Here is a 15539-nt window from a genome sequence, read left to right on the forward strand (position 1 = left end):
ATCCCAACTTTTCCATTGTTATATTAATGGTGTCCATTTGAGTCTTTGTAAACAAAGAATAGCCTCAAAAAACACTATGCAAAATCCTGTTGATCGTATGGACTCTCTCAGTCCTTGCATCCAGAGCATCCTCTATGAACTATGGTTAAAATCCTGCATCCCATCAGCTTTACAGCCGACCAGGTGGCTGTTGTTTGACTAAAACACAAATATCGGATTGTGCCTTTAGCCGCAGACATCATCATGCAACTTTACTTTACAGACCAGTAATATACACCCTTTTTTTACCCTGAATTAATGCAAGGATAATCACCCAATATTGCCTAAAATAGAGCCTATTTTTTTTCATTTATTTGGGGGTTGAGGCATTAGACTACCTATCAGGTCTAAACCTGAGTGTAATGTCCATTTAAGTGCTATGTATTCCATAGGCCTAATTAACCTTGTTCTGTATAGGTTTGTAAAAAATCTAGAACTTATATTTACCATTACAAAACTTGGTTCCATCGCCAGTATATCCACGGTTGCAGTAACAGGCATTATTGGATCCATTCAGGGTTTTACACGAGGCAAGTTGATGGCATGTATGACAAATGTCATAAAATCTGCATGGGTCTATAACACTGGAAAGCCATGCTATGAGATAAAAATAGAATACATTTGCTTTGTGAATTGATTAAAATATGTGAAAAAAATGTACTACCAGATCAGCATTAACTCATCAATGTGGAAGGAACAATGGTACCATGAACTATGGTATGTATTGAATGTTGCATACAATCATCTTATGCTATTATGACTAAGAATGTTTACATTTTCAGCAAATGGTAATATAATAACAGAAAGACAAAAATCTTATGTAAGCCTACTCAACATCAATAAACTACTCAGAAGTAATGTTAGACTGATATTGAAATGGACTCGCACAACTGCAAAGTTCCTAATTATATCTATGCAACTATGATCACTAAAGGCCAAGAGACCTGGAATTTGGGATAAAAAATATCCCGCCATGCATCCTGATTATTTTCTCTGGTAAATCCCACATACACATAACGGAAATGGCAAAGAACATATGTGTATTTGTATCATGTTCAAGGGGTCTGCTATGCTACAGTGCATACTATATGACAGAAGAATGGATAGACTCACTTACCTGCTAAAAGTACAAGTTTCATCTGGGACTTGAGCAAAGACTCCATACTTGCTTTGGGACAGCAATACTTTTAGCTGAAACTCTGTGGCTGGTGACGTGGTCCATTTCCTTGCGTCAGTTTTCCTGTTTCCCTAAACCTGACCCTTCCTGTCCTGATCTTTAATCAGCTTTCACAAACATTAAACTGGGGACACGCCACCGTCCCATGACAATGGAGTCTAATCAACAGCATAAGAGAATGCTTATTAACCAGTATAGTCTGGCTTCCTAATTAAAGTTATTGTAGCTGTAGTATAAGAGTATACATTCTTAAAATTTATGATTTGTAATTTGGTGGCTTTTTCTTTCAACTCCATCTCAATACTAAGTGTTCTTTCATTTTACAAAACCACAAGGACATTGTTCTCAAAAGAAACAGAAACACTAGCTGAACAACATTGACTTCAGTGAAGGACAACACCCTCTTTTTCTAGGACACTGTACAAAAATTCCAGAGATGTCTTCCTACAAATGTAACACTGATTTCAATGCACTCGACTAACTTGCATCAGTATTTACGCATCTTTTCATTCATTTTATTCAGATGATCTCCAGACTAGCACTCAAGAGGATGATAGCCACTAAGCCACTCTGAAGCTGCCAAGTAATTGAATTAAGGAATATGAATATCTTATACTGTAAATGTTTTAATATGGAAAATGAAAGTAATGGTTTCCTGCATGCTATTAATTCACTCTTCATCCCTTTGATAAGTTCCCAGTGGTGGACCATTTCACTGGCTGAGTTGCATGGAAAGTCAAATTGGCCAAGTTGGACTGATTCATTGTATTATATTCTCCTGTCACATGATCAGTTCATTTACATGCATGTATAATTAAATGAGGACTTTTGGGGTATAGGGTCTTCCAAACAAATTTTATGGTAAATGTAAGTACACTACACTTTAGCCTGCAAAAATCGTTGTAGGTTTATTAAATGATGGGTGATATACAATTAAGTTTGGCAAAATTGTTTAGGAAAATGCTCAGAAAGATTGAAGAATAAAAAACACACTGGTGCAAGTCCAAAATTAAAAGGATTATTGGTAACACTTTATATGTTGGACAAGGTATGACAGAAATCTATGCTTTGTTTTAGTTTCCCTGGCACTGTTTCCAAATGCTAAACTTTTATAATTTGTAGCACAACTCCCATGAAAGTTATGATACTTATATTAGTATTTTCCGTGCATCATGCCCAAATTGTCTATAAGTGACTTTGTTGAGATACACAATCAAATGTAAATACTTCAGGATTATTTGGACATTACGCACAAAAAAATGCTAATATAATAGGTACCATAACAAAGGTTACGCATGTAACCATGGTTATGTGAGTTATATGGATCACTCCAATAAAATGGTATCACTCCGCAGCGGAGGGATACATCCGAGGTGAGGATTTACAGATTTACTCCTGTGTACTCTCCTGCAAGGCCTTGCGGAACTCAGCAGAGATGGGGACAGATGGAGAGTCATCACTGTCCACCAGTTTGATGTCCAGTGCAGTGGCTACCTGAGTGAGTAGGCTCCTCATAACCTCTCAAGCCGCTGGGGGCAATGAAGCCCCGTTGCTGGCTTCTGATGGCCTGTCAGCCTGGTAGCCCTGCTCACAGTGGTGAACAGTGCCAGCATCGTCCCCCAGGAACAACCTATCACTGGCCAACAGGGAATAGCCATCGAAGCTATCAACCTCCTGATGCAGGGCAAACGCCCTCCATTCAAGGTGGTCTCAGCGGTCCGACTGCTGCCCCCGTCTAGGACTGGCAGCAGATGGGCTCTGCCTGTGGTGGCTCTGGCCATGCTTCCTGGCAGGGACATTAGGCCCAGTAGAGGGACTAACAGCTTACTGTGGCTCAAACCCAGGCAGTGCATACAGAATTCATAAAGGGAAGCCATGAGCTCAGCCATGAGCTTAGCCAAGCCAACAAGGCCACGGAGCAGGGGTCCAACGCCCTGGGAGAGCTTGTGTCGTGACCCGCTTGGGAGAATAACCTTTGATAATCTTCATCAGATGACACTCATAGGACATCATGTTACACAATACATTTATGTTTTGTTCGATAATATGCATATTTATATCCACAAATCTCGGTTTACATTGGCGCCATGTTCAGAAATGCCTCCAAAATATCCGGAGTAATTACAGAGAGCTACGTCAAATAACAGAAATACTCATCATAAACTTTGACGAAAGATACATGTTTTACATATAATTACACTTGTTCTTAATGCAACCGCTGTGTCAGATAAAATAAAAAAAAGCATACCATGCAATAATCTGAGACGTGGTCAGAAATACACAACATTTCTCCGCCATGTTGGAGTCAACAGAAATACGAAATGACATCATAAATATTCCATTACATTTGATTATCTTTCATCAGAATGCAGTGCCAGGAATCCTAGTTCCGCAATAAATCGTTGTTTTGTTCGATAATGTCCATTACTAGTGTCCAATTAACTACTTTAGCTAGCACGTTTAGCTCACATGTCCAAAAGCTGGCGCCGGTCCAGGCGAACTCGGACGAAAACTTCAAAAAGTTATATTTCAGGTCGAATAAACTGGTCAAACTAAGTAGAGAATCAATCTTCTGGATGTTATTATTATATATATCCATTAACGTTCCAACCGGAGCATTCGTTTTTGTCTACAGAGTAATGGAACGCATGGCGATATCAAGAGTAATGTGATATGTGACGTAACCAGGAACTGGCATTCTGCCAGACCACTGACTCATTCCCTTCCCATCCGGTCCCACATCACACTAGAGGCTTCATTCCACGTTCTACTGACTGTTGACATCTAGTGGAAGGCGTAGGAAGTGCGAACAAATCCATATCTTACTGGGATGTGAATAGGCGATAAGTGGAAAATCAACCAGCCCCAGAATTTCCACTTCCTGTTTGGAAGTTTACCTGCCCTATGAGTTCTGTTATACTAATATAATAACTACAAATACAAACACAAATATCATAGTGTTACATGCATTTGTTATTCCATTTATGTTTTGAGGTTTGATGTTAGCACATTAGCACATTTGGCGCACCGATTGGTGTCACCTCGTTAGTCAATATGTGTTACAACTGTGCCGGCACATATTATATTTAAGACGGACTGACCCTTGAGTGATGTAAAGGGTTAACACCTTAAGTTTGCTCTCCCTATGTGATTTTTTAAAACTATCCTTTATTTAGTGGGCACTCATGGTGGGTGTCTTTTAGGTCCCAGTTGTTGTTTTTGTAGTCACCTTTCAGTGGACACTCCCATGAGTGTGTTTCATAACCCCTTCTAGAGCCACAACTGTTTCATTTAGGTTGTTGTTAATGACTCTTTGTTAGTTCTCCCTTCTGTTTGAGCGACAATTTTTGGTTTCTTCCTGGGGAACGTAACACTCAGAACAGTAAAGGAGTATTTTTGTGTCATACCCATGGTGTATTGTCTGAGATACACATGGCAGGAATGCAGTAGCCAAACTACCCAGTTTATAAACACAGGCAAAACACCTTCATACATAATGCTCATAACTATTTCTAAAGCAGACATTGACTAGGATTTTAGCATATATACTTTTGAGTACTCATGAGTTATAACAGTATATTCGCTAATTAGCATTGTATAGGCCTAATTCCAAACCAAACAATACAACAGGATAGAGTGGCCGCAACACAAACAAAATAAACATTATGAAAATTAATTTAGATTAAATTAAATCAAGAAAACAAGGAAGGGCTTTGGGTGAAATGCCTGCTGGGGGTAGACCGTCTAAACCGTTGTGTAATGACGGGTGAGTGAAATGAGTGAGGAGTCAGATGCAGAGCGCGAAATGAACGGGATATCGCTTTAATGTCCTTCAAATCGTAACAGGTCCAAAACATGGGTGAAGACCCAAAACACTGGCGCTAAACCAACCCAAAACCTAGATACAAACACTGGACAGCAAAAACACGATACATCACCAAACCTAACAACCAACAAGCCCGCACAAACACCAGCTGGCAAAACGAACTTAAATAACACCCATCCCAAAACCCCAACAAGGAACAGGTAAAAACAATTAGACATAAACAAACTAAAAGGAAAAAGGGATCGGTGGCAGCTAATAGACCGGCGACGACGACCGCCGAGCGCCACCCGAGCAGGAAGGGGGAGCCACCTTTGGTGGTATTCGTGACAACCGTCTCCATAACACCACATTTTCTAATGATACCAAATTTCATTGTATGGAATGGTGTTTCACTGTTTCTTGTCAGACATTACACACATCACAATGCACTGTCATAATGAATGTGCTATGTGTTGAAATATCAGTCAATTTGCCATTGTTAAAAAAAATTATGCCACCGCTATGCCCTAGAATGATAGCATATTTCTATCAACAGAGTCTAGTTGTGTTTAAAAACGATAAAGCCTTTTGTCTCATGTTTCTATACCAAGTGTGCATTTGAAGATAAGGCATGAAATAACACTCAGTTGGTGGTTTTATTTATGGTCATTTGACACTGTTAATGTCAAAATTACCCTATTATTTGTGTGGGAAACAGACAGAAACAGATTATGGGCGGTGAGGAGAAAGTCTCATGCCAAACATCTGAGTCACACATAACTAAATGATGAGATAAGGAATATGAACTGGTGACTTAAATGTGGGACCAAAATCTATTGCGTTTACCAGAGAAAATGTAATTTAGTGGTGCAACAACTACATCTACGTAGATATGATTCTTAATATAGCATATAGCCGAATATGAAATAAATTAGGGACAAGGAATCACTGAAACATTAGAGTAGACCACTTTTGCAGCTTCAAAATGACTAAGAAATGTATTTTCATAATGAGTAATACAGTAACACTTGACATCAAGTTCTTATACATGTGTAGTAAATGTGTGATTATTACAATAGCAACATTGTTGTTATATAGGACTTTGGAAATTGCTTTTTAATTGCATAATAATGGAGTTATTAAAATTGGAATAAGGAACAGTCACCATTCCTCTTGTGTGCAGTAGTTACACAAACTCTCAGCTCATTGCTATGCAATTACCAAAGTATTATGTATGCTAATGAAATGTTCCTCCAGAAGTAATTACAGTTGTATTACACAGGCACAATGACAGTTGAATGTTAAGAGTTGTTGAGAATACTAACAGTAACAAGATATGGCTATTATGTGTCTAAAGGAAACTAAATATCCCATCACTGCCTTCTTCAATCAACTACAGCCAAGTTAGGTAGGCAATCATGTTAGTTTGTATTCTGAATAAAACTATCCCTTTAAAATGGTATGGTGTGTGTTTAAACAAGAACACTTACCCTCAAATGGACAAAGAGTTACAAAGTTGTTTTTGCTAAGCATTCAACTTGCTATTTGCAATGTTTGCAAATGGCTTTGAATTACTCTGCAGTATTTTCAGGTATCATAAAATGAGTTGCAGATTTCAACCTTTTCAATGGCATGTTGAAAGAGTCATACAGTAGTTGAGCGTCACAACTTATTTATACTAATGTGTACAACATATCATTGGTTTGATTTGATTATGTACACCTGAGGCAATGGACATTCAGGAAAATTGACATTCACAAAAATAGAAATGTATTGTGTAGTTCAAATATGACGTTCAGATAGATTGGAATAGTGTAGGAGGTTGTGTGTGCTCTATTCATTATATTTCTATCTTCAACATGCAGTTCCAGATACAGCCAATCCAATAGTTTCAAAAAAGTTGTCACTTCCTGAGATCTGTATTCAAATAGTTTTCAAAAGTAGTCATTTTTTGGGATCTGTTTTCAAATAGTTGTAGTCACCCCTAAAGTAACTATTTGTTCCCCTGGAAAAATAGTTCATTTCCACAAAGCATAGTTAAAACTATAGTTATCCCAGGTCTGGTTCTGGGTCAAATGTTTGAAGGAAAAAACATCTGAATGTCTCACTCTGACACTGTGCTAACGGAGAGGAAGGAAGAGATGTTGTCTAGAACAAACCAATGTTGTTTGCTCCCTTCCTCTTCAGTCCTTTGAAGTCAGGAAATCTCTCATTCATTGTAAATGCTTAAACCTCTTGGAGGTGCTTGATACACAATGACATTGTAAAAACGAATTGGAAAATAAAGCTCTGAAATGTTTCGCTTCTTTCCATTTCTCCACATGGATATGATGAAATCATTAAAAAGCATCAAAGTGGTACAATTGACAAAAAATATAGGCTTCACAAGACATTAAACATTGCATTCAATGGGGGTGAGAGTAGCAACACAATATGGATTCCTAGAGAAAGGCATCATGTGCATAATTTACATGCATGAGATTGAGAGATAGAGAGGAGGGAGAAAGGGTGAGATGGAGGGAAGGAGGGAGGCAGGAAGTGAGAGAGGGGTTAGAGGTTGAAGGGGTGAAAGAAGGGGGAGGGAGAGAGAAGAGAAGGAGGGGGGATAAAGAGGTAGAGAGACAGAGGGAGGCAAAGGGAGGGAGAGAAAGAAGAAAGAGAGGAGATTGTGGGATTAGTTTGTCTGTCTCCACAGTGCAATGATTATTTCCTCCCATTGAATGCAATGTACTCACTTATGCATCATATCCTTGATGCATTTCTCTAGACATCAATAGTGTGAGGTTAATCTTCCCCCCAGTTGAATGCAATGTATTCACTGAGGCGTCATGTATTGTGAGGCATATCTTTTTGCAAAATCATACCAGATTGATACTCTGCTGATACCAGGATGCCCCCACTTCTATCATACTGTTACGGGGCTGTTGTTGATTAATTTAGGAGTGGTTTATTTAATTTTAAATGTAGGCCTTACTTGGCCTAATTGTGGTACACAACACATACAAGTAATTTTTTTTCTTAAATCACTTGAAAAGTAACATTTACAAGCATCAAGTCTCTAGCTTTCAGAGGATGCCTGCGCTTGGTGAAGACATCTACCGGTTTCCTATGGCAGCCGAGTTTGATAGTTGCGGAGTTGTTGGTAGGGACAGGTTTGATGATGGTAATGTTGGTGGTGAAGGAGTTGGCTCGCTGGACTTGTCCTCAGACTTTGTTCTCATTCCTCAGCTTAGTCATTTTCACTACGAGGGAGCCCTCGGCCATCTCTGCACTGCAGTCTTCTCACATTTTGGGTGGTGAAACAAGAAGCTGTGTCAAGAAAGCATCTTTTGAAGCAAACATGTACAGTTGAAGTCGTAAGTTTACATACACCTTAGCCAAATACATTTAAACTCAGTTTTTCACATTTCCTGACTTTTAATCCTAGTAACAATTCCCTGTCTTAGGTCAGTTAAGATCACCACTTTATTTTAAGAATGTGAAATGTCAGAATAATAGTAGAGAGAATTATTTATTTCAGCGTTTATTTCTTTCATCACATTCCCAGTGGGTCAGAGGTTTACGTATACTTAATTAGTATTTGGTAGCATTGTCTTTCAATTGTTTAACCTCTCTAGGGTAGGGGACAGCATTGGGAATTTTGGATGAAAAGCGTGCCCAGATTAAACTGCCTGCTAATCAGCCATAAAATAATATGCATATAATTAGTAGATTTGGATAGAAAACACTATGAAGTTTCTAAAACTATTTGAATGATGTCTGTGAGTATAACAGAACTCATATGACAGGCAAAAACCTGAAAAAAATCCAACCAGGAAATGGGAAATCTGAGATTTGTAGTTTTTCAACTCATTCCCTATTGAATGCACTTCCGAAGGCTCCCACTAGATGTAAACAGTCTTTAGAACCTTGTTTGACGCTTCTACTGTGAAGTGGGGGCGAATGAGAGGGGAATGAGTCAGAGGTCTGCCAGAGAGCCACGTGATAGTTAGCTTGAGTTCCATTGCATTTCTGAAAGGAATTCTCCAGTTGGAACATTATTGAAGATTTAAGTTAAAAACATCATAAAGATTGATTCTATACATCGTTTGACATGTTTCTATGGACTGTAACGGAAGTTTTTGACTTTGCGTCATGAATTTGGATTACTGGGCTGAACGCGCAAACAAAAAGTAGGTATTTGGACATAAATTATGGACATAATCGAACAAAACAAACATTTATTGTGGAACTGGGATTCCTGGGAGTGCATTCTGATGAAAATCATCAAAGGTAAGTGAATATTTATAATGCTATTTCTGACTTCTGTTGACTACACAACATGGTGGATATCTGTTTGGGTTGATTTGGACTCTGAGTGCTGTACTCAGATTATTGCATGGTGTGCTTTTTCCGTAAAGTTTTTTTGAAATCTGACACAGCGGTTGCATTAAGGAGAAGTGGATCTAACATTCCATGCATAACAGTTGTATCGTTTAGCAATGTTTATTATGAGTATTTCTGTAAATTGATGTGGCTCTCTGCAAAATCACTGCATGTGTTGGAACTACTGAACTAACGCGCCAATGTAAACTCAGATTTTTGGATATAAATATGAACTTTACCAAACAAAACATACATGTACTGTGTAACATGAAGTTCTATGAGTGTCATCTGATGAAGATCATCAAAGGTTAGTGATTAATTTAATCTCTTTGTGCTTTTTATGACTTCTCTCTTTGGCTGGAAAAATGGCTGTGTTTTTCTGTGACTTGGCTCTGACCTAACATAATCGTTTGGTGTGCTTTCGTCATAAAGCCTTTTTGAAATCGGCTGTGGCTGGATTTACAACAAGTGTATCTTTAAAATGGTGTAAAATACTTGTATGTTTGAGGAATTTTAATTATGGGATTTCTGTTGTTTTGAATTTGGCGCCCTGCACTTTCACTGGCTGTTGACGAGGTGTCAATCTTGGGTCAAACGTTTCGGGCAGCCTTCCACAAACTTCCCACAATAAGTTGGGTGAATTTTGGCCCATTCTGCCTGACAGAGCTGATGTAACTGAGTCAGGTTTGTAGGCCTCCTTGCTCGCACACACTTTTCAGTTCTGCCCACAAATTATCTATAGGATTGAGGTCAGGGCTTTGTGATGGCCACTCCAATACCTTGACTTTGTTGTCCTTAAGCCATTTTCCACAACTGTGGAAGTATGCTTGGGGTCATTGTCCATTTGGAAGACGCATTTGCGACCAAGCTTTAACTCACTCCCTCATGATGCCATCTATTTTGTGAAGTGCACCAGTCCCTCTTGCAGCAAAGCACCCTCACAACATGGTGCTGCCACCCCCGTGCTTCACGGTTGGGATGGTGTTCTTCGGCTTGCAAGTCTCTCCCCTTTTCATCAAACATAACGATGGTCATTATGGCCAAACAGTTCTATTTTTGTTTCATCAGACCAGAGGACATTTCTCCAGAAAGTACAATCTTTGTCCCCATGTGCAGTTGCAAACCGTAGTCTGGCTATTTTATGGTGGTTTTGGAGTAGTGGCTTCTTCCTTGCTTAGCGGCCTTTCAGGTTATGTCGATATAGGACTCGTTTTACTGTGGATATAGATACATTTGTACCTGTTTCCTCCAGCATCTTCGAAGGTCCTTTGCTGTTGTTCTGGGATTGATTTGCACTTTTCGCACCAAAGTACGTTCATCTCTAGGATACAGAACGCGTCTCCTTCCTGACCAGTATGACAGCTGCGTGGTCCCATGGTGTTTATACTTGCATACTATTGTTTGTACAGATGAAGGTGTTACCTTCAGGCATTAGGAAATTGCTCCCAATGATGAACTAGACTTGTGGAGGTCTACAATTTCCGTCTGCAGTTTTAGCTGATTTCTTTTGCTTTTCATTCATTATTTTACCAGGTAAGTTGACTGAGAACACATTCTCATTTGCATTAACAACCTGGGGAATAGTTACAGGGGAGAGGAGGGGGATGAATGAGCCAATTGTAAACTGGGGGTTATTAGGTTACCGTGATGGTTTGAGGGCCAGATTGGGAATTTAGCCAGGACACCAGGGTTAACAGTCCTACTCTTACGATAAGTGCCATGGGATCTTTAATGACCTCAGAGAGTCAGGACACCTGTTTAACGTCCCATCCGAAAGACAGCACCCTACACAGTGTCCCCAATCACTGACCTGGGGCATTGGGATATATTTTTTAGACCAGAGGAAAGAGCACCTCCTACTGGCCCTCCAATTCCACTTCCAGCAGCATCTGGTCTCCCATCCAGGAACTGACCAGGACCAACCCTGCTTAGCTTCAGAAGCAAGCCAGCAGTGGTATACAGGGTGGTATGCTGCTGATGTCAAGCAAAGAGGCACTGAGTTTGAAGGTAGGCCTTGAAATACATCAACAGGTACACCTCCAATTGACTCAAATTATGTCAATTAGCCTATCAGAAGCTTCTAAAGCCAAGACAGAATTTTCTGGAATTTTCCAAGCTGTTTAAAGGCACAGTCAACTTAGTGTATATAAACTTCTGACCCACTGGAATTGTGATACAATGAATTATAAGTGAAATAATCTCTCTGTAAACAATTGTTGGGAAAAGTGCTTGTGTCATGAACACAGTAGATGTCCTAACCGACTTGCTAAAACTATAGTTTGTTACCAAGAAATTTATGGAGTGGTTGAAAAATGAGTTTTAATTACTCCAACCTAAGTGTATGTAAACTTCCGACTTCAACTATAATTGGCCCACATTATGTTTCTGTGTTACAAGAAATGTAACACCTTATTTGGTCTGTTCCAATGTTTTACAGAGAAACAAAATGGCCTTGATTTGGTATGTCCCAATGTTTTACAGAGAAACAGAATGGCCTTGAATGTGTTATGCATGACTCAAATGTTCTGTTGAGAGAAATACAGCATGAGGTCTGACTACAACAAAACGAGCAAAATGACTCATGAAATATAATTACATTTTGCCAACAGTTTTCCTTCGCCACCTACACTACATTGTCCCTACTGGTTCAGTGGTACTATGGAAAAAGGAAAGATTGGCTCAGTGCTCCGCAGTTGGCTCATCTCATGACCTATTAAAAATGGCCAGGAGTTAGGGCAGGGACTGCTTCCTTGAGGCTCCAGACAATGGGAGGGGAGCAGTTGGGACTCACATTTCCTATCTGGCCTGAAAGAGTGTCACGCTGTGGCCATAAACCAATAACTAGTTCTGTATCAAATCAATGAAATAAAATTGTATTTGTCACATTCGCCGAATACAACTGGTGTAGACTTCACAGTGAAATGCTTGCGTACAAGCCCTTCCCAACAATGCAGAGTTTAATAATAAAATAGTAACACTAAGAAATATACAAGTATGCACAAGAATGGAGCTATTTACAGGGAGACCAGTACCATATCAATATGCAGAGGTACAAGGTATATGAGGTATGTACACTAAGGCAGGGTAAAGTGAGTAGGCATCAGGATAGATAATAATATGAGTAAATAACAAACAGAGCAGCAAACAATGAGTGGAAAAGTGTGTTTGTGTCAGAATATGTGAGCAGAGCTGAGCGAGGAGCAGAGCATGCCCAATTTGACTGGAGTGTGGAGCGAGATTCCTTTAGCAACTGTAATGGAGTTCGCTAAATATTTTCATAAAGAAACTTACAAAACACGCAGGTGCTAAATCAAGGTGATTTAGAGCAAGAGAGGGAGTCCGGTGAGGTAAAAATCATTGTGAAATCTGAAAAGATACGTATCCAAAAGCATGATGGTATGCTTACTACGTGCACATGCTAAATTCAAGGAATGAGGTGGGTAGATACTGTAACTAAGTGTGTCATTGTAGCAAAGTATTTATAAACAATAAATCTGATCTCTTATCTATACAATAGGCCATTTTTTGTTTAATTTGTATTTAATTCTATCTAAGTCAGCCTATATGCGCAATTTATAGACTATAATGATTTATAGTGAATAAATATATATATGCTATTTAATGAGTTGGACAAATTTCCTGTCAAAATGTTTATAATTTTTTATTTCACCTTTATTTAAACAGGTAGGCTAGTTGAGAACAAGTTCTCATTTACAACAGCGACCTGGCCAAGATAAAGCAAAGCAGTGCGACACAAACAACACAGAGTTACACATGGAATAAACAAAGGTACAGTCAATAACACAATAGAAGAAATCTAAAAACAGTGTGTGCAAACAAGTGTAACAAGTCATTTTGGGTGTCGGGGAAAACTTATGGAGAATAAAGTACATTATTGTCTTTCGGAATGTAGTGAAGTAAAAGTAAAAGTTGGCAAAAATATAAATAGTTAGTAATGTACATATACCTCCCCAAAACACTTAAGTAGTACTTGAAAGTATTTTTACTGAAGTACTTTACACCACTGCCCAAATACCATCACACCAGTACATTAGCATACTTTATATACACAGTTACATACGCATGTATCACATAGTATTCCATACATAAGTTAAGGCCATGCAACCTGAGTTGAAAGTGAGTGAGGTGCACATGTACAGTACATAAACAGATGCATTCACCATATATTTATGTGGTGGACACTTGATACGGTCACATGATATTGTTGTGGTATGTCACAAAATCATCTTACGACCACACATATCAATATTCATTTTATGTATTAATATTTAGCTAAGTGGATGGGTCTCTACGGAAGGTACAGCAAAATGGTTACTTGCATAGTAGCAATATCAGAAGTAGATAGTGTCAATATAAATAAAATATATAGCATGTACATGAACAATATCAATGACGAGGTAGTTATATGCATACAATCAGGGGTAAAGTGGCTGAGCAGCAGGATACATAAAAAATTGTAGTAGCAATGTATGGCGTTTGTGTTAGGAGAGAGTCATTTGAATAGAGGCACTGCCGATAGTGCTGATGAGAGGTCTGTCCGAACCACGCATGAACAAGGGAATCTACATTCGGAGAGCCTGTTTCTGTCCTGCCCTTGACTTTGGTGCGGGGCATGTGATGTCCACAGACTCTTCATCGCAAAACTCCCTGATCTTCTCAAAAAGATACGTTTGTCAAGCTGTGTCCAGTCCAGGTGGTGCTTGTACAGGCAGACCATCAATTGGAGGAAGGATGTCAGCAGTCCGAATGCTCCTTGGCGACAACAACACCAGGCTCCAGAGCATCGAAGCTATAAAACAGGGAATAACAACAACAAAAATCAGAAGACATTACAATCTTGCACAACATCAATTCACCTCCCAAGTTTATATAAGAAAAATAACCTCATACAATGCAAGGAAAATTATTTTCACCTGAAGTGCTGGTACTGCTTGATCTGTGGCAGAGGCCTGAAATACGGAGTCAGGTGTTGTTGCCAGCCATTCCACCAGCACCGTATCATCCTCCAGTCCAACCAACTGAAGCACTGCTTGATGAGGCCGAAGCACCAGTTGGGGGCAAACTTGGTGTGGTCTGTGATCAAGAATTGAAGATCCAGACTGTGGTGGAGCTTGTGCATGGTCCGCCAGGCTTTAACTTCCTGACTGATGTCTTTAGATGTTGCTTCAATATATTTTGGTATCCCAGGAGGTTTACCAAGGGGGATGGTAATAGAGGGGAGGTACGTGAGGCAACGTTGGCTCCCTCTGCTGGGAATACGGGAGCTGGGCACCCCGACACAGACAGCTCTAAGTGGAGGTAATTAGAGGAAAGTGCCAACCAGCCGTGGAGGCCAAATAAAAGGAGCACGGTGGCACACCGCAAGAGAGAACGGGGAGAGACTGACACCAAGCGAAAGGAGAGAAGAAGGACCAAACCAAACCTCAGTGATTTTCTTGTTATATATTTTTTCTGTCTTAGTAAAGTTGTTTTTGCGGACTAAAGCCTCCCTGTCTCTGTGTCAGTTTCTGCACGCTCAACCCAACGCCCCACGGTTTACCACAATATCCACATGATTTTCCTGCCTCAGGATGTCATCTATTTTGTGAAGTGCACTAGTCTCTCCTGCAGCAAAGCACCCCCACTTCATGATGCTGCCACCCCCGTGCTTCACGGTTGGGATGGGATTCTTCGGCTTGCAAGCCTCCCCCTTTTTCATCCAAACATAACGATGGTCATTATGGCCAAACAGTTCTATTTTTGTTTCATCAGACAGGGTGGACATTTCTCCAAAAAGTACTAGTTTTGTCACCATGTGCAGTTGCAAACCGTAGTCAGGCTTTTTATGGCGGTTTTGGAGCAGTGGTTTCGTACTTGCTGTGCGGCCTTTCAAGTTATGTCGATATAGGACTCGTTTTACTGTGGATATAGATACATTTGTACCTGTTCCTCCAGCATCGTCACAAAGTCCTTTGCTGTTGTTCTGGGATTGATTTGCACTTTTTGCACCAAAGTACATTCATCTCTAGGAGACAGAACGCGTCTCCTTCCTGAGCAGTATGACAGCTGCGTGGTCCCATGGTGTTTATACTTCATACTATTGTTTGTACTGATGAAGTTGTTACCTTCAGGCATTAGGAAATTGCTCCCAAG

General features: G+C 39.7%; 1 protein-coding gene and 1 long non-coding RNA gene across 2 annotated transcripts in view; both read right to left on the reverse strand.

Moving 5' to 3' along the window:
- adgrl4 (adhesion G protein-coupled receptor L4) overlaps positions 1 to 1595 on the reverse strand; it is a 28709-nt gene extending 27114 nt beyond the window's left edge. Inside the window, exons 1-2 of the mRNA XM_021599792.3 lie at positions 1157 to 1595; positions 487 to 636 (exon numbers count right to left, since the gene is read on the reverse strand). Of these exons, the coding sequence (XP_021455467.3) occupies positions 487 to 636; positions 1157 to 1202 (196 nt within the window). The 5' untranslated portion in view covers positions 1203 to 1595. The remainder of the gene's footprint in view (positions 1 to 486; positions 637 to 1156) is intronic.
- Positions 1596 to 13032: 11437 nt separating this feature from the next.
- Positions 13033 to 14553, reverse strand: LOC149984028 (uncharacterized). The gene is made up of 2 exons (XR_016495541.1): positions 14321 to 14553; positions 13033 to 14196 (listed from the first exon to the last, which is right to left on the reverse strand). It is a non-coding gene; the product is annotated as an uncharacterized LOC149984028 (long non-coding RNA).
- Between the last annotated feature and the right edge of the window lie 986 nt (positions 14554 to 15539).

This window comes from Oncorhynchus mykiss, chromosome 4, assembly GCF_057628025.1.
Source record: "Oncorhynchus mykiss isolate SJ-2025 chromosome 4, ASM5762802v1, whole genome shotgun sequence".
Taxonomy (NCBI): Eukaryota; Metazoa; Chordata; class Actinopteri; order Salmoniformes; family Salmonidae; genus Oncorhynchus; species Oncorhynchus mykiss.